This window comes from Tiliqua scincoides, chromosome 3, assembly GCF_035046505.1.
Source record: "Tiliqua scincoides isolate rTilSci1 chromosome 3, rTilSci1.hap2, whole genome shotgun sequence".
NCBI lineage: Eukaryota > Metazoa > Chordata > Lepidosauria > Squamata > Scincidae > Tiliqua > Tiliqua scincoides.
Window position 1 is genome coordinate 90,864,466 of NC_089823.1, and position 24,480 is coordinate 90,888,945.

General features: G+C 43.6%; 2 protein-coding genes across 2 annotated transcripts; one reads left to right on the forward strand and one right to left on the reverse strand.

Annotated features, from left to right (window-relative positions):
• Positions 1-2,510: 2,510 nt before the first annotated feature.
• Positions 2,511-2,924, reverse strand: LOC136644056 (late histone H2A.L3-like). The gene has a single exon (XM_066619550.1). It carries the CDS (start codon positions 2,922-2,924, stop codon positions 2,511-2,513), a length of 414 nt encoding a protein of 137 aa, XP_066475647.1.
• Positions 2,925-7,893: 4,969 nt separating this feature from the next.
• Positions 7,894-23,059, forward strand: PDCL3 (phosducin like 3). The gene is made up of 6 exons (XM_066619549.1): positions 7,894-8,011; positions 13,608-13,740; positions 16,629-16,719; positions 19,214-19,357; positions 20,772-20,980; positions 22,612-23,059. Exons 1-6 carry the CDS (start codon positions 8,006-8,008, stop codon positions 22,755-22,757), a joined length of 729 nt encoding a protein of 242 aa, XP_066475646.1. The 5' UTR covers positions 7,894-8,005; the 3' UTR covers positions 22,758-23,059.
• Positions 23,060-24,480: the final 1,421 nt, after the last annotated feature.

Here is a 24,480-nt window from a genome sequence, read left to right on the forward strand (position 1 = left end):
GCTCCTCTCCGCTACCTCTTCCATTCCATTCCTTTCTTCCTTCTGAATCCAGGGAACAGGGGAGGAAGAGAGGTAGAGGGCATATCATCACCAATTTTCCACGTGAGGAACCCTTTCGGCCTTATGAATTGGCCAGCGCCGAGTGCTGTACAGAGGTCACATAATTTTTCATCACATGGTTGCTGCATCTACTCAGTTGCAGTCATTTGCAGTGCTAACTGATATTGGAATAGTCTTGTTACCTCCTCATGCATTTCAACATAACCTTTTTTCCAACTATGTCTTCTGTACTAAGCATCCTTAGAATTGCCTCTTGCTTTTGCTGGTGAAGTGCCTTTTGCTGGTGAAGTGCCTTTAACAGAAATTAAGCAGGTGAAACTTTTCCCATCACTTATCTACATGCTAGGAAAAGCTTCCTTACTAAATTTTAACCCATTTTTACCCAGTCCACAGATGTAGACATTTGATCCCTGTTGCATATATGCAGTGTTGGACAGAAATGGCCTAAGCAGACCTGGGCATGGTTACCAATGCATGAATCTATTCCTATCTACTTCTGAACACACCTGCCTCACATATTTTCATATGAGTTCCTTATCCAATGTTACCTGAACCAGGAAGAATGAATGTAATCAGAATGGTGAGGAAAGAACTGCATGGAAAACCATGCAGATGAGACTATCCACATGGAACTGCACTCGGACAATCATAAACTATCTTAAAATGTCAAAACCACAGGATAAAAGTAATATTTGTTCTATCTCATTGTCATAGCCACATAATTAAAGGACTACACCTGTCTAAGTGCTGGCTGACAGTCTTGTTCTAGTGTTGTCTGGGTCCAACGCCATCAGTGTCCACTAGAAGTTGCTTCTGGCTGTTATAAAGTGTTCCTACATATGGAAACTGAAAGGAAAATTTTGCAGCACTTTTGGATTAAAATTTTGTACCCTGGATCAGGCTGGCTAGCTCTCTTCTTTATTATTCCTGGAGAGAAGGACTAGACAAGGACACCAGGCATGTCCACTTTTGCTTATTTTTGATTTGTTTTTGGAACATTTAGTGCATGCTATTTGATAAAATGAAAACCTATGGTCTTAAATTCTAATGAAGTTTAAGATTACTTTATACACACATCTCTTATTTCTGAATCCCAAGTATCTATCCCTGAATTAATGAAATTGTCAATTAACTGGTCTAAATCTGAAACGATACCACTAGCAGACAGTATTCTATACTGAATGCACCTACTCACTTGTGTACATAGGAATTGCCCTGCTAGATGGCCAAAGGCCCATCTAGTCCAGCTTCCTGATTCCCACAGTGGCCCACCAGATGCCTCAGGAAGCAAATAAGATACTTGCATCCTATTGCCACTCCCTTGCATCTGGCATTCTGAGCTAGCCTACTTCTAAAACCAGGAGGCTGCACATAGCCATCCTGGCTTTTAACCTGTGATGGACTTTCCTTCCATAGATCTGACCAATTCCCTTTCAAAGGCATCCAGGTCAGGTACCATCACCATGTTGTGTGGCAAGGAGTTCCAGGGTACAAATGTACTAGTCAGAATAGTTTGCTTACATGTCCATAATTCAATTTCTTGTTTCAGGGTAAGTAATTAGATAATTGTAGGTCTTGCTTTCAAATATTGTGCCAGTTGCTATCACTCAGCTTAATGTACCTGACAGGGTTGTTGGGAGGACAAAAAGGAAGGAAGGAACTACATATAACATCCTCAGTACCTTGAAGGAAGGGCAGTAAAAATATGAAAAAAGTTTACTGAGGACTGTAGGACTTCTCAGCAAGATTCAGTTGGATAGTGGTGTCTAATTTGATCATAACAGACAACCTTTTAGGAAAAAAGCAAAAAAAAGTATAGCTTCATCCCACCTAAATGCATTACAGCACAATCCAATGCATGACTATGCAAGTACTCTCATTGAGTTCCATGGGACTTTCTTCTAGGCAAGTGTGTATAGCAGTGGTTCTCATGCATTTAGCACCAGAACCCACTTTTTGTTAGGACCCACCAGAAGTGAAATCATGATTGCAAGTGACATCATCAAGCAGGAACATTTGTAACAATCCTCACCTGCAATGCTACCCACACTGACTCAGCAGTAAGTCCCATTGACTACCTATGTATATTCTTTGAATATACATAGTAGCTTGTTAAAAGCACAGGTCTGTAACATTTCCCCAAATACAGTCATATATCATGGTAGCATCAAGTCTACCATATTAAAAATAAAATATTGAAATGAATGGGGACCCACCTAGTGGTTCCAGAGCCACAGTTTGAGAAACACTGGTGTAAAGAATTGCAGCCTAAGGCACAGAACAGAACCATGTCAAAAACTCCCTGTTCTAGTAACACAACTTGTTCAGCTGTTTACTCACAAAGAGATTGTAGCCATGTTTTATTTCTGGATATTTATTAGTACAAAACACACATAAAAATAAGTTAATCAAAGAGACAAAGGGTTGTCAGACAATGCAGAAACAGATGCTCAGAAATCAGCAGATCCACTCGGCTCTTCTTGGGAGGCAGCAGAGCGCATCGTTTTCTTAGGAACAAGCTGGGCAAGGATGTTGGGCAGAACCCCTCCTTCAGCAATGGTCACGCCTGACAACAGCTTGTTCAGCTCTTCATCATTCCTCACCGCCAACTGGATGTGTCGTGGCCCAATGCGCTGCCTTTTGTTTTCTTGGGCAGCATTTCCCGCCAGTTCCAGGATCTCCGCAGTCAGGTATTCCAACACCCCTGCCAGGTACACGGCAGCTCCTGTACTTATTCTTTCCGCATAAGAGCCCTTCCTCAGAAACCGCCCAATGCGACTGACTGGAAACTGCAGGCCAGCTCTTGAAGCCTTCATTTTCCTGGCAATAATGGGTTTTGCTGGCTTCTTTCCACGTCCAGACATTCTGGCTTCTGCAAAGAGCAGAGAGAAGGTTCCCTTCATTACCAGATAGAAGTATTCCTAGCTAAAGTTTTAACTTTGTTAGCTATCTCAAGAAGAATCATTCAATACCAAAAAATAACAGACTCTCCCAATTTGTCTGAAATTCTAGATAATTTGAACTATATCCAAATCTTCCTTTACTATATTGCTATAGTAAACTAGTTTTTCTGTTACATGACTTCATTTTAGGACTCTCACTAGCCTATGTCAAGGAAGACTTTCCTACCTTCACGAGAAACACTCAAACATTATCTTTCTAAATGGACAAAGTATCATTCAATGCTAATAAAATGAGTGACCATTCTGTGCTAGTAAACGCCATTCAGTCACTTATTGTTGACACCATCAGAACTATTGTCACCATCAGAACTGTTACCTCTAACCAAGGACAGAGGTGTGTCTACCTTGCCAGCTGTTTCAGTTCTACATGTGTCATTTTTACAGCTTTCAGGGATTTCTTTTAGAAACTGCAGGCAACACAAGGAGTAGAACACCTATCACTGGAAAAACAGATGCTAAAAAGTTCTTATGCAACAACCCTTCACAGGAAGCAAGTGTCTGTTTGGTTATACCATTTGAACCATCATGTACTTAGTGGAAGCCAGACTACCTTGTTTACTGTTAGTGGTAGTCTTACAAAAGACACACTGAATTCACGCTGGCAATTCAACCTGCACTTCCATTAGCCCCCATACCTGCAACAGGTTGTTTTACAAATTAGCAAAAAGCAGGTATTTGGAGGATGAGGGGTACAGTGCTGATCATCTACTTGTTGGCTGCAGGTTTTGCTGAGTTGCATGGTTCCAAAGTCTAGTTTAGTGGTTCTCAAACTGGTGGGTCACAACCCACCAGCTCATGTAAAGATGCCCCATTCCCTTTAAGGGGTGGGGGCAGGGGGAAAGCAGCAAAGCTATCCCCAGAGTGCTTGCAGGGCTCCCTGGGGCTTCTAAACATTGAAAGTTGCAAGCACGATTAAGCCAGAAGTGGAATTTCCAGTTTTGTCACGCTTGCAGCTTTCAATGTTTAGAAGCCCTGCAAGGATTCTGTGGGGCTCCCCACACCCTCTGGATGCATGTTTGTTTTGTTAAAAAATAGCACCCCCTCCCCCTGCAGGGCATGATCTTGGGGATCACTTTGCTGCTTTTCCCCTGCCTCTGCAAAGACTTACCCAGGGAATAAATCTCCTAGGGAGTTTGAGAATCACTGGTCTAGTTTAAAAAAAAAAAAAAAAAAAAGACCCATTATATTTTGTTTTCTACTTAAACTACCTTAGGAGTACCCAACCCAAAAGGCAGTCAAAACATGAAAAAACACAGATGTTCACATCATGCCAGAATAATTTTACCTGCTGATTTATATAGATGAAGTTACCAGTTAAGCTGCTAGTAAAAACAGAAGAGCCTTACATACATGCAAGACATTTTTACTAGAGAGTCCATGAAACACCTTCAAGTAAATAATGGAAAAACCAAGCATCCTTCATTTACACACACAGCTAACCAGCAGAATCTATTTTATCTTACACTACAGATCAACATAAATTAAGCTTCTATTTGCCTAAAACTCACTCAGTAGCTTTTTATTATGGCTCTTGCTGCTGCCCCTCAACAACAGTTTGCTACTCCATTGAAACAGCTGTTCCTTCCTTTTAAACGCTCCTGTTTGGCACTAAAGGGAGCACTCCATCAGTGCAGCTGTATCCATTTTGTTATTTTTATTGGTTCCTCCTTGATCAGTCAAGCTTCTGACTACTACCCGATGTTTACTTTAGAGAAGTCCTCTTGTGCCAGATAGTGTGAGATCTCACCTTCAGAAAGCTAATTTCAGGTTTTGGGGCAGAAAAGCAAAATTGATACCAGAGGGAAACTGCTTCAAGAAAATTATTTTATTATGCATTTTTTTTTCATTATTTGTCAATGTACACCTCCTGCTATAACAATCACTTTTTTTCTTCCCTTAGTAATGGGAATGGAGGACACAGAATTGCCTGGTTTCATGATTTTAAACATGTCCCTTTATTTTAAAAGAGCAGAGTTTCCACACCTTGTTTAACAGAGTTCATGTGCAGTTAATATTTGTGAGGCAGGTATTAATTAAATGGGTATAGTCAAAAGCTTTTCCTCACACTGAGATGGACTTTTGGGGCAGCTGTATTTGTTGAAAGTGGTCTGTCATGCAAACAATGAACAGGATAAGGATAATCAAAATGTTAACTAGAACATATTTTTTAACTGTTGTAACGATGCAATAACTTTGTGGCACCTTAAATACCTTAGAGCCCCATCCTATCCAACTGTCTGGCACCAATGCCACCATGCCAGTGGGATGCCTGCTTCATCCTACTGTGGGAGGACAGTCACAGTAGCCTCCTCAATGTAAGGGGTTACCTCTGGGTTGCATTGGTCCTGGAAAGTTGGATAGGACTGGGCCCTCAGCCTAAAGTTTTAGAATATGTTTTGTAATCATTGCTTATAACAGACTGGAAGTGCAATCCTATGCTTGAGTTTAATGGAACTTATAGAAAGGCAGATGTTTCTTAGGACTGTAGCCTGCAATCTTGTGCAAAATCACCTGGGAGTAAGCCTTGGTAATCACAGTAGGCCCAAATCCTATCCAGCTTTCCAGCACTGATGCAGCAGTGGAGGCCTCTTCAAGGTAACATTTGCTACCTTACCTCAGGGCTGCATTGGCACTAAAAAATTGGATAGGATTGGGCCCTCACTTCCCAGTAATCCTACAAAGAATTGCATTGACATGGCTCCCTCTCTGAAATGTGTCATTTACTAATGCACTGTCACTGTTAAATGTGCTGGAGGCCCCAAATGTGGCATCACTACAGAAGACTGTTGCTGAACCAGGTGACTGGACAGCCTCTTTTTCCAGGATAAGAACTTGAATGTCTTCCTTATACCTGTGAGCAGACAGCACACAGCTTTCTTAAAATTAATAAATTATATGTAATATAATTTTCAGGCTGACAATCAGCCTGAAGAAAACACAGGTCATGGTTCAGGATGTGGACTCACCTCCCTGCATTACAATCTCTGAGCATGAACTAGAGGTTGTCCATGACTTTGTGTACCTTGGCTCAACGATCTCCGACACTCTTTCTCTCGATACTGAGCTAAACAAGCGCATCGGTAAAGCAGCTACCACGTTTTCCAGACTCACAAAGAGAGTCTGGTCCAACAAGAAGCTGACGGAACATACCAAGATCCAGGTCTACAGAGCTTGCGTCCTGAGTACACTTCTGTACTGCATCGAGTCATGGACTCTTCGCTCACAACAGGAGAGGAAACTGAGCGCTTTCCACATGCGCTGCCTCCGACGCATCCTCGGCATCACCTGGCAGGACAAAGTTCCTAACAACACAGTCCTGGAACGTGCTGGAATCCCTAGCATGTATTCACTGCTGAAACAGAGACGCCTGCGTTGGCTCGGTCATGTCGTGAGAATGGCCGGATCCCAAAGGATCTCCTCTATGGAGAACTCGTGCAAGGAAAGCGCCCTACAGGTAGACCACAGCTGCGATACAAGGACATCTGCAAGAGGGATCTGAAGGCCTTAGGGATGGACCTCAACAAGTGGGAAACCCTGGCCTCTGAGCGGCCCGCTTGGAGGCAGGCTGTGCAGCATGGCCTTTCCCAGTTTGAAGAGACACTTTGCCAACAGTCTGAGGCTAAGAGGCAAAGAAGGAAGGCCCATAGCCAGGGAGACAGACCAGGGACAGACTGCACTTGCTCCCAGTGTGGAAGGGATTGTCACTCCCGGATTGGCCTTTTCAGCCACACTAGACGCTGTGCCAGAACCACCTTTCAGAGTGCAATACCATAGTCTTTCGAGACTGAAGGTTGCCAATACAATGTAATATAGTTTTAAATTTAATAAGAAGAATATAGTGTTTAAAGTAACCACATGAAATCAATATACAAGTGTATTTAGTTTTTCTTTGGTCATGTCCAACATTTTTCTTGGTTGTCCTACATTTGGGATGTCTGGTTCTTTTATGACATCTGGGTACTCTGTTCCTGAATTCAGAATGCAACAATCACAAAGAGCATAATGGAATGTTTCTCAAGGTCTGTCCTTTGCCATACCACATGACATGGTTCACCTATTTGAAGTACCACTGGAAGTGACTGGTGATGACATCATCACCAGTTACTTGTGTGTTGGGAAGTGAGTGGAAACACCAATAAGAGGCTCAGGGCTGACGAAATGTGGAAAAGCATGCTTTGGAGCTCTGCCGAGTCTCCTACTGCTGTTTGTTGCATTATGTTCCTGGTCTCACTGACAGTCAGCAACTGTCCAGGGGTCCTGTGAGTATCATCAGATACCCCCTCATGTACCTGTATCAAGTGGTACCTGTATCACCAGTTGAGAAACACTGGCCTAATGGATCATGTCCTACATTCGAATAACTCCATCTTCCTTTTCTCATGAGCCCAACCAGAGATTTGTACCGGAATAGGCTAGCATTAAACATAAGAACATGAGCCCCACTGGATCAGGCCACAGGGCCATCTAGTCCAGCTTCCTGTATCCCACAGTGGCCCACCAAATGCCTCACGGAGCACCCAAGACCGCAAGAGACCTGCATCCTTGTGCCCTCCCTTGCTTCTTATCCAATCCCTCTTTAAAGATATCTAGGTCAGATGCCATTCCCGCATCCTGTGGCAAGGAGTTCCACAGAATAACTACGGCTGAGTAAAGCAATATTTTCTTTTGTCCTGACTCTTTTGTCCGTCCTGAACAAAGTTTTCTAATAAGAAACCGCAGTGCCCCAAAATGCCAGGACAAGGTGCCAGGCGCCCAGGGCAGCAGGCCTCCTCCTCCTCTCCCCCCGTGCCTGAGCCTCTGCGCGCGCCACTCCCTCCTCCGGGCGCCGGGACCAGTCCTAATAAGGGCAGCTCGGGAAGGCGGTGGACGCGGCAGCTGCGCGTGCGCGACAGTTTCGGCTCCCTGGGAAGCGGGTCGTGAGCTGGTGGGCAGGACCCCTCGTGCTCCGGCCTGAAGAGCGCTGGAAGAAGCTGCGCCCCAACATGCAGGTGAGCTGTGCAGCGCCCCAGGGGCGGGCTGGCTGCAGGTCTGCTCCGCACCCTCCACCAGGAGGAGGCGGAAGGTGGTGGGACTGCGCGGGGAGGGAGGCCTGGAGAGGAACAGTGGGGTGGGCTGAGGATCGTGCGCTGCAAGTGGATCCCAGTGGGTAGCCCGCTTCCAGGGCCCCCAACACGCGGTCGCCTTCCTTTAGAGAAGGGGGGCGGAAAAGGCTCCTCCTGCTTCCAGCCTCTTTGCTTCCTTAGAGCCGGCTGACGTCTGGTGCTTGTGCCCGAAGCTGTATTTCCGTCTGCCGCAGAGCGGCTGCACAGGGGCATAAGGGCGCGATCCTGTGCGTGACTACTCAGAATTAAGGCCTATTGTGTTCAATGGGGCTTACTCCCAGGAAAGTATGGACAGGATTACAGTATAAAGCAGGAGGAGAGACGGTTCACGTTCTTGCAAACGGTTCACAGCACAATCCTAGGCATGTCTACTCAGAAGTAAGTCCCATTGTGGTCAATGGGGCTTACTCCCAGGAAAGGGTAAAAGCAGTGGTTCTCACGCATTTAGCACAAGGACCCACTTTTTAGAATGAGAATCTGTCTGTCAGGACCCACCGGGAGTGATGTGGTGACTGGAAGTGTCATCATCAAGCAGGAAGTCTTTTAAAAATCCTAGGCTGCAATCCTACCCAGGATTCAGTCCCATTGACTATCATTGTTAAAAGAATATACATAGTAGCTTGTTAAAAGTACAGGTCTGTAATATTTTCCCAAATGCAGTCACATACCATGAGAGCATCAAGTCTAATACATTAAAAATAAAATAGTGAAATGAATGGGGAAATTGAAATTTCCACCTGAAATTGGCTCACAACCCCCCTAGTGGGTCCTGACCCACAGTTTGAGAAACACTTGGTTATAGGATTGCAGCCTTGGTGCTGTGTAAGGGAAAAACACCATTTTATTTTGTTAGCTCCTAAAAATTTCTCTGCAGACACTTCCTAAAGTTATGTCTGCAGAAAAGCATTTTCATGTTGCTTCTGGCAGAGATAGGCTACGAGGTACTGGATGTTGTGGGTTGGCTGGCCATAGTTCTTAGGTTCTGTTTTGTGGTTTAAAATGTCCTTTGATTTATGTGAAAAGTTAACACCTTTACAGTACCACTCATGGATCACAAAGTGTGGAAATTGTAAGTTAAGACTTATGTTTAACTGATGCTGTCTTGATAATCATGCAATGTAAGAAATATTATTGCCCCAGTAGGCCTTGTTTCCTCATCCCCCCCAGCCACTGCTTCTGGTGCAATTCTGTGCTGATTTTGCTGCTACATCAGCACAGCAGCCATCGTATCCTAAACCCACCTGGCACAAAGCAGGAGGGGAAATCAGAGACTGGGCAACTCCATTTCAGTGCAGCCCTCTCAGCAACTCTGCCAGTGTCTCCAGCTCAGCTTGCCACTCATGGGATGATGACTTTATATCAGCCCAGTGCTTGCCTGATATGCAAGGAGCCATTTGCCACAACCTTCCCACTCCGCAGGCAGAGAAGTGCAGCCATTGTGAACCAAGCAGTGGGCAGTGGCAGGGGCAGTTCAAATGAGCAGCCACTGCTGGGCTGATGCTCATTCCTGGGGTCCGGGAGTAACATGGCAACAGCCATCATTGTCAGTTATAGGGAGATCATATGCATACTGCACGACACACACAAGCTACAGCTCCTCTCCTTGCAGGAGCTACTGTGGCATAGACAGTAAGTAGGCCCAGCAAGACAACTGCCACAAAATCCAGCACCTAGCGTTCAAGTTCACTTGCACAAATGCATACTGCCAAGAAATACCTTTTGGGCTACGGTTGAGGCAGGAAAGGAAGATAGCTCCCTTGGGAGAGGACTGCCATGTGAAATAAGCATACAAGTCTCTCTCTGGCAAGGGTTTGAGTCCTGGAAGGGGGGGTCCAGCAGAAGGACTGAGGTGACCCACAAGGGGTTCTTCAACAGTGCCCAGACAAGGTACAGTGCTGTTATTTGGGTGCTGAGCTAAAACCCCAGCTGGAAGCCAGAAAAGGCAGGTTAGGTTCCAGTCAAGGGACTTGCCATAACCAACGGAAGACACATTTTTTGACTAGAAACATCCATGTTGGGGTCAAAAGAAAGAGCTAGAGGTATGTCTTGAACTCACACAATCCAGTTCAGAAAGCTGCCAAATGAAACATGCAAAGGGCACTGTCCTATCCCAATTTTCCCTATCTTGCCAACTACACCAATTTGTCCAGTCCAAATATTCCAACTCCTTTCTAATGCTCACTTTTTGGCTAATTAACTTCCTCCTTTTCCAAGAACAGCAGCTGTGGTGTGTAAAGAAATGAACAGAACTCCTTATCAGTTGAGCAATTAACAAGAATTACTACAAACACAGACACTCCTGCAAGTCCTCTTGTCCAGAGGCTTTCCCTCCCCAAAACTCCACTTAAGTCAGTGGGTAAAGGTCCAAGTCCAATCTAGTCTCCAAAGCACAGTCCAGTCTTCTGAAGCAGAGTCCCTCCTCTCCAGCAGAGTGTTTCCTCCAGCCGAGTCCTGGCAGTCCCCTTCTCCCATAGGTCTGGGTCAGGTAGCCTCTTGGGTCTGGTCAGGTAGCCTCTCCCTGGGGGCCAGGGTAGCTCTGGGTCAGGGTCCCTCTGGTCAGGTAGCATCTCCCTCTGGGTCAGGGTAGCCTTTGGTCTGGTAGTTTTACTCCTTCTGAAGCTGCCTTTTATCCTGCAGCCCCTTGTTAAGTCCAAATGCAGCTCAGCTGTGAGCTACCTCCTTAGCTCATTCAAAGTCCCATCAAGGTCAAATGAAGCTCAGGTGTCCATCCAGGTCTCCATTGGCCTTGATTGATTACAGCTGTGGAGCCAGTCCTGCCCTTCCCAGAGCTGTCAAACAGCTGTCAAAACATGGAATTGCTGTCAGCACCACATCATTCACCTGATGATCTTCTGATCTTCCATTACAGCACTTCATAGAACTCTTAGCATTCCACAGCACCATAAAACAGGCACACAGGGCTGGGAAACTGCACATGGACTAATCAGAGGGAGCGCTGCATGGGCCAGTCATTGTGCTTGCATGTCACACAGGGGGCCTGTATTGAAGGAATCCATCAATGTAGCCACATGCACACACCCTGTGCCCTTTGCATCATTGCCGGCACCTGTCATAGAGGAACCTGGTATAGCTGTCATTGTACTGCCTTCTCCCCCTGCAACTGTCTACCTTATACATCATAGCAGCAGACAAGAGGATGCTCATGACCAACAAGAGGCTTCCCTCCATTGCTAGAATCCAAGGAGTCAGAGATGAGGATGCAGCAGACCCTGAGCCATGGGAACAGAAGGGTCTCTCCTCTCTTTTCTACAGAGTCCCACCTGAGGCAAACTGAGATAAGAAACAACTAGGATGGAAAGAAGAATTTTCTTTTTATTTGCTAAGAAACAACAAATGTGACGAGGTCAAAGTTTTTGTTGCACACTCTCAAAGTCCAAACAGCATCTGAAAGAGAAACACTCAAGTGGAGTTGTCAACCATCTTACCCCAGCAGGACTCCTGTGCATTTGCATGGTATCTGATAGGCAGCCAAGTGGCAGGTGTCATTGAAGTCTGGTGGTGTCAGTTCACTATCTGCCATGGATTTTGCAAAGCAACAGGATGAAGTAGGTCAGCCAGCCCACAGCTGAATCACATTGCTCACTGCTGCCAGGCATGTTGCAGGCTTCCTTTGTTGAGTGGCCATGTGGAAGGTCCTGTGCCCCTTTGGAAAGCTGCCTATGGAGAGCAGAGAGAAATCCAGAGTGTAGCAAGGCATAGACAGCGCCATCAGCCTTGCATGGACTCTGGATTGGAATGCATAGTCTCTGCATTCCCGCTCAAGTGGGGAAGAGTGGTGCCACTTTGGGGCACATGTAGCAGTCTCCTGTTGGGGGTGAGAACATGGTGTCTCAGAGCTTTGTCTTTTCATTTCCTGGTGGGGTTGCAGTAGAATTCTGTGAGAAATGACTTTTCTTCCTCATGTGGCAATGCTACTGTCCTGAAAAAAGAAGAGCTGCAGGTGAGTGTTTGGCAAGCAATGACAATGGTCACCCAGAAAGAGAGTGAGCGTGTGCACATGGGTGAGAGTGAGAGGCACACACTCACTGCAGTTAGCTGTTAAAAAAAAAAAGAAGGGGATGGCTTGATAATACAGTTTATTGCAAAGATAAACTTGATAACACTGAAGAGTCAGTGTTTGGTGGGGTGGAGACATGAGGCAGATATGGAGCATCAGTGCATTGTGGCATGGATCTCCTTCTCTCCCTTGCTTACTTTCGTGGGCTGCATTGACCCTACTTCCCTTGTTGAGATGGTTGAGTGGAGGTTCCACTTGTATGTTTGTGTATGGAGTTCTAGAACAGATTATTTGCACTAAGAGTTCTCAGAAGACGTTAGTTGCCATGCATGTTATGAGGGGCTGCAAGCTGTTTGTGCAGAATGTTCTTTTGGTGTACCAAGTGCCCTTTCTCCATCAGCACACTTCCCATGGGTGTATGCTGTAAGCATGCACAACATGAAGCTGGAACAGCATAATACCATGCTTGCCACTTGCCCTGTCATCTGTTGACTGTCTATGCCCAGCATAGTTGCATGCCTCATGCTCTGTCATCTGATTCCCTGTCAGGGGTTGATGTGCTGTGATTTCCTACAAAATGTACTCTGTACTCTAAGCTCTGCCATAGCAAAGTGGGTGGCGTGGTGGGAGTTGAGATTTTCTTGTGCTTGTTCCTTCCCCATTGTTTCCAAGGCTTTTTAAAAATTCCTGTGCCAGTTCTGACCATTGGCATAGCATTTTGCTGACACTTGGGATGTACCTATCGTCTGGGGAGGGTTTAGGGTGTGATGGATGTTGACTCCTATTTGTCCTAACATCCCTCCCACATTTCAATCCTGTGGGGGTTTGCACCAGTGTTGGAAGTATGTTGGCATGGTGTTACATCAGCATCCGTGGATCATCCCTTACTAGAACTGGGGCTACAGCAGTGAGCTGTCATTGTGCTGGCATTCCAGGGGTATATCTCATGCCACTCAAAGTGATGTTTCAAGATTTGCACTGTTATTCTATTATCACAGCAACAGTAAAGAGAACAACAGGAACTGTTGGGCTCTACCTTGAACACGCATTGCAGGCTCTTGGTGCTAGTGGAGATTTCCAGGCACCAGGGTAAAAGTACTGTAGTCTAAACAGTATCACAGATACATGTGACTGTTGGTTTCTCTCTGGCTTCTGCTGTTGTGCAGCCCCCTTTTCTCCCTGGCTCTTATCATTGAAGGAGAAAGAGAACATGAGTATTTCACCTCTGTAGCGACGTATGGAGGGAACTGTGCCTGGGATTCAGCTACAAGGGGGACTGTGCTGTCTTCATGGGTGCATGGTGGAAGCTGACTTGTATCAGCTGCACCCTTCCCCCCCCCCCCACATCTGCTGCAATCTGTTGAAGGAGGACTGTTTGGCTTGTATTTAATGGTCCCATATTGGCAAGCTCTAGCGTTGGGACCTTTGCTGACCACATCTGCTGCATTGTTTTGTGCATTCTAGGATCCTAATGCAGACACAGAGTGGAATGACATCTTGCGTAAGAAAGGCATCCTGCCTTCAAAAGAAAAGTTGAAAGAACAAGAAGCAGCAGAAGAGGAAAGGGAGCAGCAGATTCTCCAGCAACAATCCATTGGTAAGTTGTTCAGTTTGGAGAGCAGTTTGCTGCTTCAGGATATAGAAGACCTCACAGTGCTGGCAAAGGCTCCCTTACCTTCAATGGTCTTTGTGTACTCGTTACTTTTTAAGAATTTGCATGCCTGAAAGAAGAATGTGTGTGTTCCACCCCGCATGTCAGAGTAGACATACATAAAGTTGCAATGTAAGCTTAGTTCCTGCAGGCTGTTATGCTTGAGCATCATTATTGTTGGCATCCTTCAGTCTCGGAAGACCATGGTGTCACGCTCTGAATGGTGGTTCTGGAACAGTGTCCTCTCCAGTGCGCGAAACCTGGGTAAAGTAGGTATGGAGGATAGGCTGTTACCCATGCAGCAAATCCCCCCTCTCCACGCCACTGAAATGGTCCAATTGAAAGGCAGAGGCCAATACGGTTGGTTCCAGCGACGTTGCAGGAGTTGCCAGAACGTGACTTTGTTCAGCCATGATCTGCCTCAGGGACTCCGGCTCCTGATTTTGCCTCGAGGTTGACTCCTGAAGCCTTTTCCATAACTGGATGTAGCCACAAGGCAGTGGAGGTTTGGGATCAGAGTTTTCCTTCTCTCAGATGAGCTGCCTTCCCAGGCTGACGAGTCCCATCTACCCGGTGGCTGTTTACTCGCCTCTTACGACAAGTACAGCCAAACCGAGGGCCTGTTCTTATCCCCAGCCCCCAGGGGGATAAGCATCATTAAGGGGCCACAAATAGAACTCACTGCCTTTGGAAAATAGTTGGGCATTGGTGAACTAAGTTGTAGAAGAAGTCCTTTATTGTATGAATTAGCAGTTGAGGACCAAGATTTAATCTACAGGCAATACAGGTTGTGCCTCTTTATCCACTGGGGTTCCGTTTTGATGGAATCAGTGGAAAAATCAGTAACAAATCATTGGAAAAATAGCTTTAAAGACCACATCCAGGTTTCTTGCACCTCTGTTGTTGCCCCAGAATGCATTGGTGTAGACTCGATGCCACATTCGGGTACTAGATGGGGTGAATAATGGAATCTAATGGAATGAAATTATAGTTATTTAACATCACAAAGGTAGGAAATTGAATTTTGGTGCTTTTTTTCCTTGTTACAAGGCATTTAAAGGTCGACCCCCCCACCCCCACCCCGGTATCAGTGGTGAGTCAAATCAGTGGATGCCAAATCAGTGGATACTGAGGTTCCACCTGTAGTTGTGACACCTGGTACATTGCCTTAGGCGCACTGCTTCTGCACAGTTTTCTCCCCCTCCCCTCAAAGGTGCCTTCTTCAGTTGCAGAAGTGCAGGACTTCAGGTTTGAATAAAGAAATTTCTTCCTTCGCACAGTCCTTATAAATCAAACCGGAAGACCTGCACTTCCATATTTGAAGAAACTGTCCCTGGGACAAGGTAAGGAGATGGGTGATCTATGTTCTTCGTGCTTGTAGTGGATGGAAAGCAGATCAGTGTGGGTTTATACACCGTATTTCAACAAAAGAGAAGGTCACAAAGCCATTTACACAGCAAAATTTTCCCTGTCACAAAAAGGGTTCACAATAAAGACTAAGAAGAAACACCAGCAAACATCCACTGGAAAAGGTGCTGTACCAGGGTGACAAGGGACAGTTCTCCCTCCCCCTGTTCAGTATAAGAGGACCTCTGATTTAAAGCAGTTCCTTTAACTGTTCATAACTGGAAATTAGCTGAATTCCCATTTTACATCAGTAATGTGGACATGGGATTTGTGTGGTTTTTTGGGGGGCGGCGGCATTGTATTGATCACCTCTGCATTTGGACATTATTGTGAATTATTTTTCTTTTAGCTCTTTTGGGAGTGCCCTAGGAAAATACATGTACATTTTTCTGCAAGAAAATGTACCTCTGTACTCCCTGCAGAAAGTGAGATCTGCAATTATGCCCCTTTACTGAACCTACATTGGTCCCTGAAATACACATTTATGAAGTACTTAAAAAAATAAGATGCCCTCATGACAGTAGTAAATGGTGGGACCTGGAACTTGGCATTTTATAGGGTTGATTGTGGAGATTGGAGTTAACAAAAAAAGACCTTGAAGTAACATCAGAGAAGGAAGTGTGATTTGAGGAGTAGTGTTTTAAAAAAAGAAAAATTGAACAAGCGTATAGTCCTTGGTGTGGATTAACTGTCTTCCGCTGTTAACGTCATTTAGAAATGAAACGGGTAATTGCTGCCTAAAATGAGAATTGGCTCTGCGGGAGCTGCAGTCTTGTTACATATGAACACTTCTGGGATGTAAGTTGTGGGAGAAACCTTAATGAGGCACTGGTGCGTAATTGTGAATTCCATCAGGGCTGAGCTCTGCATTAGAAATTGAAGCCAAGTCACGCTTTTTACATAGCAAGCATGTTTGCAACATATACACTGAAGTTTGCAGTGGTGAACAACATGAATTATTTCAATACTGTTTCTGTGAGCTTGAGTGCTATCTTAGCATGGTTTTCACAAATGAATTTTTTGTGTGTATGTTTACTGAATTGTGTTTATATTTTAAATATGTTTTGAGTGGCTTGAAGTGCAGAAAGGCAGCACTGAAATAGGAACACTAATAAATCAAAATTGTATAGCACATCTCTTGCATCAAAAGTGCAACCAGTTTGGGGCGCTCTGGTGTGTTTCTACTGAATATTAACAAATATTTCACTTGGCAGAAATATTGACAGTTTCCGCTTGAGTTCGCAGAGGTAAACCCAGAGGAAAATAAACTCACTAAATAAAATGGCAATTGACCCTAAATGATCATGTTCAAATGTTTGGAATTACTTACATGAGCAAAGGATTTGCGTATGAGTAATTTTCCCAGATTTCCATTGATGGTTGGTTTTCTATACAGTACTCACAATTTTATATTTATCCTACATCAGTGAAAACCTATGAAGACATGACCCTGGAAGAACTAGAAGAAAATGAAGATGAATTCAATGAGGAAGATGAGCGTGCTATCGAAATGTACAGGTTAGAGCATTCTGCAGATTTTCCAGAAAAAATCAGAAGGAACTTTTTGTGCCTTCTGAAGGCCTTAGAAGGCTTTCTTATGGATGGGGAGGCCTTCCCAGCCCTCAGAACACGCTCTAGGGTTTCCTGTGATGTGCTGGTTCTGAGGTATTTACTCCTGGGTATTTAAGTAAGCTACTTGAGAGGTGGGGGAATGGGGGTCCATTTGAGTGTGTTCTTTCTTTCTGTGGTGTATGTTGGTACTTTGAGAAATCCTGGAAATTTGAGCCCATTCATTCATATATTCTAAGATTTAAGTTCCATCGCTAATGTATTTATTTAAATTGTATACTTAGAAATTTTTTTTCTGGCCCTCAACACCCTGCCAGATATTTGATGCAGCCCTCTGACTGAAAAGTTAGGAGACCCCTGGACTAGAGTGTCTTAGTGGAGCTTTACTGAAGTGGTCCATAGAGAGGGGTTCAAAAAGCCATATGCTTGCCTTCCACATTTTAGTACAAAGCAGTGTTTCGCAGACTGTGGGTCGGGACCCACTCGGTGGGTCGTGAACCAATTTTAGGTGGGCCCCTGTTCATTTCAGTATTTTATTTTTAATATATTAGACAATGCTATCATGGTATGTGACTGCATTTGGGGAAATGTTACAGATCTGTACTTTTAACAGGCTGCTCTGTATATGCTTTTAACAATGATAGTAAATGGGACTTACTCTGGGTAACTGTGGGCAGGATTGCAGCCTGGGATTGTTAAAAATTTTCCTGCTTGATGATGTCACATCTGGACAGCAGGACACATCAGGACAACACTTCCAGTGGGTCCTGACAGATTCTCCTTCTTAAAAGTGGCTCCTGGTGCTGAAAATGTGAGAACCACTGGTATAGAGGCAACTTTTTTCCTTCAGAATGTAATATTTTGATTTGTGTTCCACACTAAGGCTACATTTCTGGGAGTAAGCCCCATTGACTATAATGGGACTTACTTCTGAGTAGACAGAATACTGAGTAGACAGAAGACAGAATTCTTCTGGGCTCTAAGTATTTTGGAGCTTTATCAATAGGATAACTAACCTTAGAGCTCTTGCGCCTAATAGGGGGAAGAAAGCTAAAACTGGAGTGTTTTATGGACTTGAGTGACATTGTAATAGCTGATGATTGTAACCTAAGGGTCAGGTCAATGTGGCCTAAAGGTCAGGTCAGCCAGGCCAGACTCACAGAACAGGAGTCTCTTTATTTGTTTATGGCATGTCTCCAAACAGCTCTACTTCTTGCCCTTACAATAAACTTTTGAGGAAAGATAGACTAAGCGAGGGTGCCTGGGCCAAGAGACTGCGTGATACCATGTTGGCTGTCCTGAGAGGGTTGCATATATGCATACTGCAGTTTACATTATTGTGGTGGGTCAAAGTGTCAGCACATTCACTTAAAAGCACTCAGTGCTATGAACCGACCTAAAGATGACAATCCCGTGGTTATTCTGGAAAGTTATAGAAGAGTAAATGTTGATACATAGCAATCCATGTGATCTGATTTGATTTTGTGCAAAAGCACTTTTCATATGGGGCTCAGCAATACGTACCAATCTAATATTAAACAGCCACAGGAAGGAAGCAGGAGGTATATGTAGTTTTAAAATAAAATGTAGTAGATTTAAATAAAATAAAATGGATTTATTTAAATAAAATAAAATTGATTTTGTGTGGAGAAATACGGGTTAAAAATGCTGGAAAACAGGAATTTTATGGTAGCTACTTGAAGACAATGAGTATCCTTTGATGTTTCATGTCTCTGTAGATTGGACCATGGCACTAATAGAGGACTCTGATTATAGTGTTTATTCTGAGCCTGGTAGCTTCTGAAAGAAATTCCTAAAAGAATCTGACTTTACTAACAACTTCTAGATCAGTCCAAAGATTCATTACATGCACTTTAACTATCAACATGTGAAATAACTGCCCATTTTTATTGGCTAGAATAGCAATTTTCAACCAGTGTGCCAATAATGGTCTGCAGGTGTGCCACAGGAATTTGGAGGAAGCTCATTTATTATTAGGGCTATTGGATGTGAACCCCCCTCCCAGCAATTGATGATGTACCCTGAAAATTTTAGCGTCTTATCAGTATGCTGAGATGAAGCAGGTTGAAATTCGCTGGCTAGAATAGTGTCTCAGTGTTACAGAGTTGTCAGTAGTTGTCAGTGTCAATTCTTCCACTATTTCCTGGCTTTTCCATCTGTAAATCAATTGAACTGAAATATTGATGTTCACTGAATAAATCGTACCCTGCTAAGTTTACCTGTATCTAGCAAGGCCTGTGAAATTGGGTTTCATAATGTGTAATTAAGATATGATATGTATTCTGGGATTTTTTTTTAAGTACACTAGATTGGCACTGCAGTGCTAATATGATAGATGTGAAGTGCTTTGAAAATAAAGACAGTGCTATGAATGTCTCAAATTGGTGTTTATGTTTTCTTTTATCTTCACCCCATGGTGCAGGCAGCAAAGGTTAGCTGAATGGAAAGCGACTCAAATGAAGAATAAATTTGGGCAGGTTTTAGAGATTTCAGGACAGGATTATGTCCAAGAAATTACCAAAGCTGGCAAGGATATATGGGTGATATTGCATCTTTACAAGCAAGGGTAAGTAACCATTCCTTCTTCTGTTAGCACCTTGCTTTTCTACAGTCAAAGTACGTTATTGAAATGCTTCAACTTGGAAAGACTGTGAGACATGGCACTTTTCTGAAAATACCTGGGGAAGGGGTTAGAAACTGATCACGTTTCTATATTGAATCTGCACTTGTGCTCGGTATTCAGCATCTGCTGTGCAGAATAAATTAAGAATTATGAATGTACCTTTTCCTTATAGTTCAGCTACAGTTCAGAAAGTGTTTTGCTTCGTAATTCATCATTGGCTAGGAAATGGGTTAAGTGTGTATTGATGGGTCTAGGAAAGCTCTCTTGCCCACCTCCTTTGGTGTGGTAGACATTGTGGTGGAAAATAGAATAGGTGCATGTTATTTTACTGGAACATTTTTTATTCCACCTTTCAGTCATGCAATTTGCAAGGTGTCTTAGAAATACAGTAAAAAGTATGAAAATGCAAAACTTAAAAAAAAAAAAAAGAACTCCAATAACTAAAACATAGAGGACAAAAAATTCTATTCATAAAAATAGCAAACATTTTTAAAGGCCTGGTTCATATATTTTTAAAAAGCGAATTTATTCTTGCTATGTAAACCATTTTGTAGACTGTTGTTGAAAAGCAGTATACAGTGGGCCTGTGTTATCCAGAAGAGTTCTGTTCCCAGATAACCCCCACAGATAAGGAAAATTGCGGGTTTTCCAACCCCCCCAACCCAACCGGAACTGAGCTCCGATCAGGTCCAGAGGGTCATCTGAGGCCCGTAGAGGCAGCATGTGAGCACCTGCTGCATCTCTGGGCCTCAGAATGGCTGTTTTGGCAAAAGAAAAAGTTACTCCCAGTTTCTGTTGGGGAACCAGAAGTGATGTCTTTATGCCTTCTAAGGGATTCTGAGGTCCAGGGAAGCGGTACTCCCCTTGCCCTTGAAGGGTCCAGGTCTGCCTGTCTGTAGGTTTGGGGGGACCCACAGATGAAGGAATCCATGGGTTCCGAATCGCACACAACACGGGCGGACCTGTATAATAATTAGTGGGACATAGGGCGCAATCCTAACCAATTTTCCAGCACCAAGGTAAGGGCAATGCAACTCCGAGGTAAGGGAACAAACATTGCCTTACTTTGAGGAGGCCTCCTTGACTGCCCCCCAACTGCAGGATGCAGTACATGTCCCACTGGCACAGGTATGCCAGTGCTGGAAAGTTGGTTAGGATTGCGCCCTTCGTTGATTAAGCAGTCAGTCAAACTGCTTAATCAACTAAGCCCTACTACTATGCATTTCTGCAGCTGGTGAGAATGTTTCATATCTTGTTGATCCTTTATAGAAGTTCCTGAAATCTTACTTTTTCACAGTAGCCTGATTAAGCTGATATGGAAGACCTGGCATTTGAACTTATCTTTCTCTTTTATAAGCATTCCCCTCTGTGCTTTGATAAACCAACATTTAAGTGGACTTGCAATGAAATTTCCAGATGTTAAGTTCGTCAAAGCCATTTCTACAACCTGCATACCCAACTACCCAGATAGAAACCTACCCACAGTCTTTGTTTACCTCGAAGGGGACATTAAGGCCCAATTTATTGGGCCCCTGGTGTTTGGAGGCATGAACCTGACAAGAGATGGTAAGTAGAGGTCTAGAATTTCAACAGCCATTTCTCTTTGCCTTATTTGTGCTCATCTGTGGCTAGAAACATTGACTGTGTGACTTGGACAATCTGCTGGCTGAGTTCTAGATTCCAGTGCTCACATTGTCCCTGCTGTGATAAATTATATCAGTTCACATGCCCTCTTCTAGCTGATGCTAGAACTTCTAGGGTTTTTGTGCTAGTGTTGTAATGAGGGACTTTTGTACTATATTGTCTTTGTTTTAAAAACAAATTTCTATAGTGCAACCATAAACTCTCACTGATTTCTGTATAGTTTATTCCCTAGTAACTATATAAAATATGTAATGCATGAAGCTCTACTCATGAATGCATGAGTAGAAGAGTACGTCATCTGTGTTCTGACTGTGCTTCATCATGTGTTTGTCCAAAACTCAGAAGTGTTGGACTTCCAGTTTTATTTAAGGGACGCTGTGAATGAAGGAGCACCCTCCCCCCACACACACTTTTAAAGCACCAAAGTAGAGGTAGCAGTGGATGTTGGGCAGTGTCCCCAGTTGCGTCATCCCTGGAGACCACCTAATGTTCTTCACTTGGTTTTGTTCTCTTGTCTTCCCCCTCCCCTATAGCTGTGCCCTGCACATCATGTTCCTCATAGATTTTTTTATAATTCAGTCTGTAGAACAATTTAACTTATTCCAAGGCTGTGTCAAAAGTGAGGATCACATTAATTTCTTTTCTGTATCCAATATAAATGAGGCTGGCAGATTAGATTGCCAGCAGAGCTAACAGTAAGACATCTGATTAGTGTGCGGTATTGACTTCCTTCCACTTCTGGAGTGCAAGCCAATTTAAGCCTTTGTTATAAAGGCCTGTTGCTTGGTAGAAAAGTGTTATTGACTTTTCATAGTAAAGCAATAAGCATGGAGTAGGGGTGTGTGTGTCTTTAAACCTTTGTAAAAGATGCAGAAATGAAACATTTACAATTGTTAACTTTGAAAAAAAGACACTTTGCTGCTTTTCACAGACTTATGAAGCTGAACTTACCTCTGTCCATCTTTAATAATAATAATAATAATAATATACAGTATTTATATACCGCCTTTCTTGGTCTTTATTCAAGACTTTATTCAAGGCGGTTTACACAGGCAGGCTTATTAAATCCACGCAGGGATTTTTACAAATTGAAAGAAGGTTCTCTCTTTCAAGAACCACCACATTCAAGCTGTTACACTCCGATCTGGTTTAACATTCTGGCCTCCATCCTCCCACGCTCCGAGCAGATGGAACAGCTCAGCTGCAGCTTGCCAGCTGCTTCAAGGTCGCACGGTGCCGGTGGCCTCGAACTGGCGACCTTGTGGATGTTAATCTTCAGGCAAATGGAGGCTCAACCCTCTAGACCAGACCTCCTGCCCTTTAGTACTCTGAACTGCTGGAGTGCAGCACTGGTAGCATATATACATTTTCAAAACGGCTTCAGAAAGGTTGTGTAGGACACGGCACTGTAGTAGACGTAGGGCAGGACATGGCAGATGGAAGTACATGTCCTCAGGAGCAGCAACACTGTGAATCTTTCTCCATAATATGGAGAAATATATCTCTTATATATTATGTCCCCATAATATATAATTTTTCTCACTTGGATTTAGAACTGGAATGGAAGATTTCTGAATCGGGTGCAATCAAGACAGACCTGGAGGAAAACCCCAGGAAGCAGATCCAGGACCAGCTGATGACTTCAATCAAGTGCTCTCTTTCAACGAAGAGAGAAGATAGTGATTCGGAAGATGACTGAGGCCTCATATACACAGCATGCATTCTGATTCTATGCACCGTTACTCCAAAGTTAGTGTGGCTCAGTTTTAATGGGACTTGCTTCCAAATGGGTATGCATGTGATTGCAGCCTAAATAACCACTAGGATTAGTTTCAAAAAATTATTGCCTCTGGTGGTGTATAGCACTGGTGGGAAGACTCTTAGGTTTCCAGGAGCAACTTTTTTTTTCTTCGCCTGATCTTTGGGAGCTACCAGTGCAAATTGGTGACTTGGGAAGGTGGAGTCAATTGCACCTTTGTACAATAAAGTTCATTTTTTGGCTTGGTTTTTTTTTCTTTGTTTAACGTATACCTCTCAATAGTACTCTCTGCTCAGTATTCTGCCTGTGCAAGACTGGACTGGGATTTAAACCTGAATTTCTAAAAGAAATAATCAAACCACTGAGGTGGGGGGGAGGTGAGAGACAGAAGGTGCAGGAATGACTTGGATCACTCTTGGGTACTACCAATAGCTGTGTAGTGACTTTCTGCCTCTTCCTTGTGAGGCAACTGAAAATGTTTCTGAGAATCAGAAAAGCACCGAAGGCATTTCTTGTGAATTTTCTCTAAGAAGAAGTAATACTGGCCAGTGGTTTGATGCTAGTGGTATTTGTTTGTGTATATGGTGCTATTCCTTTACCAGTAGTTGGTGGTATGACACACTTTCTCCTCCCCCTCTCCCCATGTACCACAATTACAATCCTATGCATGTCTACTCAGAAGTAAGTCCAGTTGAGTTCAGTGGGACTTACTCCCAAGTAAGTGTACATAGGATTGCAGCCTTTACTCAAACAGCTCTGCTCCACAATTTTTAGGTTTACAAGTTGATGAATCTGTAGTTCTTGAACAGATTCATGACTAGGTTTTTAAGGATTTGATTGGTTAATATTTTCTTGTCTGGATTCAGCTGTGGTAGATTAATATTCTCACCAAAATCCCTGAACTGCAGCAGAAATCAGGATTGTTTGCTATAGCAAAATTTGCTTGAAATCCTGAACCTTCCAGGAAGGAATTTACTGTCTAATGGAGATACAACATACTTTATTCTAATCTTTAAACATCACTTTTTTACGTTTTTAAACAAGAACCTTGTTTTTGTCCCCCCCAAGTTCTTGATTTTGGTACACTTTTATACCTTGTGTATGTTCTCCCCTCCCACCCAAGCAAAGATTGAAGCAATAACTTTTATTTCTTGAATTGTAAGTAACTACTTTATGACAACTATAACTACATGTTCCCCCCCCCCCCAAAAAAAAAAACTGTAATAAAAATGATGCAGGATAATGCAATGAATGTTCAGCTTTGTGATTTATTGACTAACAAGTTAAATCTAGAGACCTGTTCAAGAGCGTAGAAAGTCCTGCTGGGCTGTATCACTTCAGACTGGAAGTGAAAAATTGCACGTTTTTTGCAACACTGCTCCACATTACAAACACAATGGGCAGCCACTCATGGAAAGCTCATATATCAGAGAGAGAACCTTTGTCTCTGGTATGGTAGCTTTCCACATCCAGAAAGGTTTATAATTGTTGTTAAAGAGAGTATTCAAATGTGCACTTGCCCTGAAACCTGAGCAGTAGAGTCTAGGGAGAACTGTACTGTATGTGTTTGAGTTAGTTTGAACAGGCCATAATTCTTGAGAGTGAATTTTCACTTTTTAAAGTCGGGTATGATCTAGCACCCTAGTTAAATGGCGACACATAT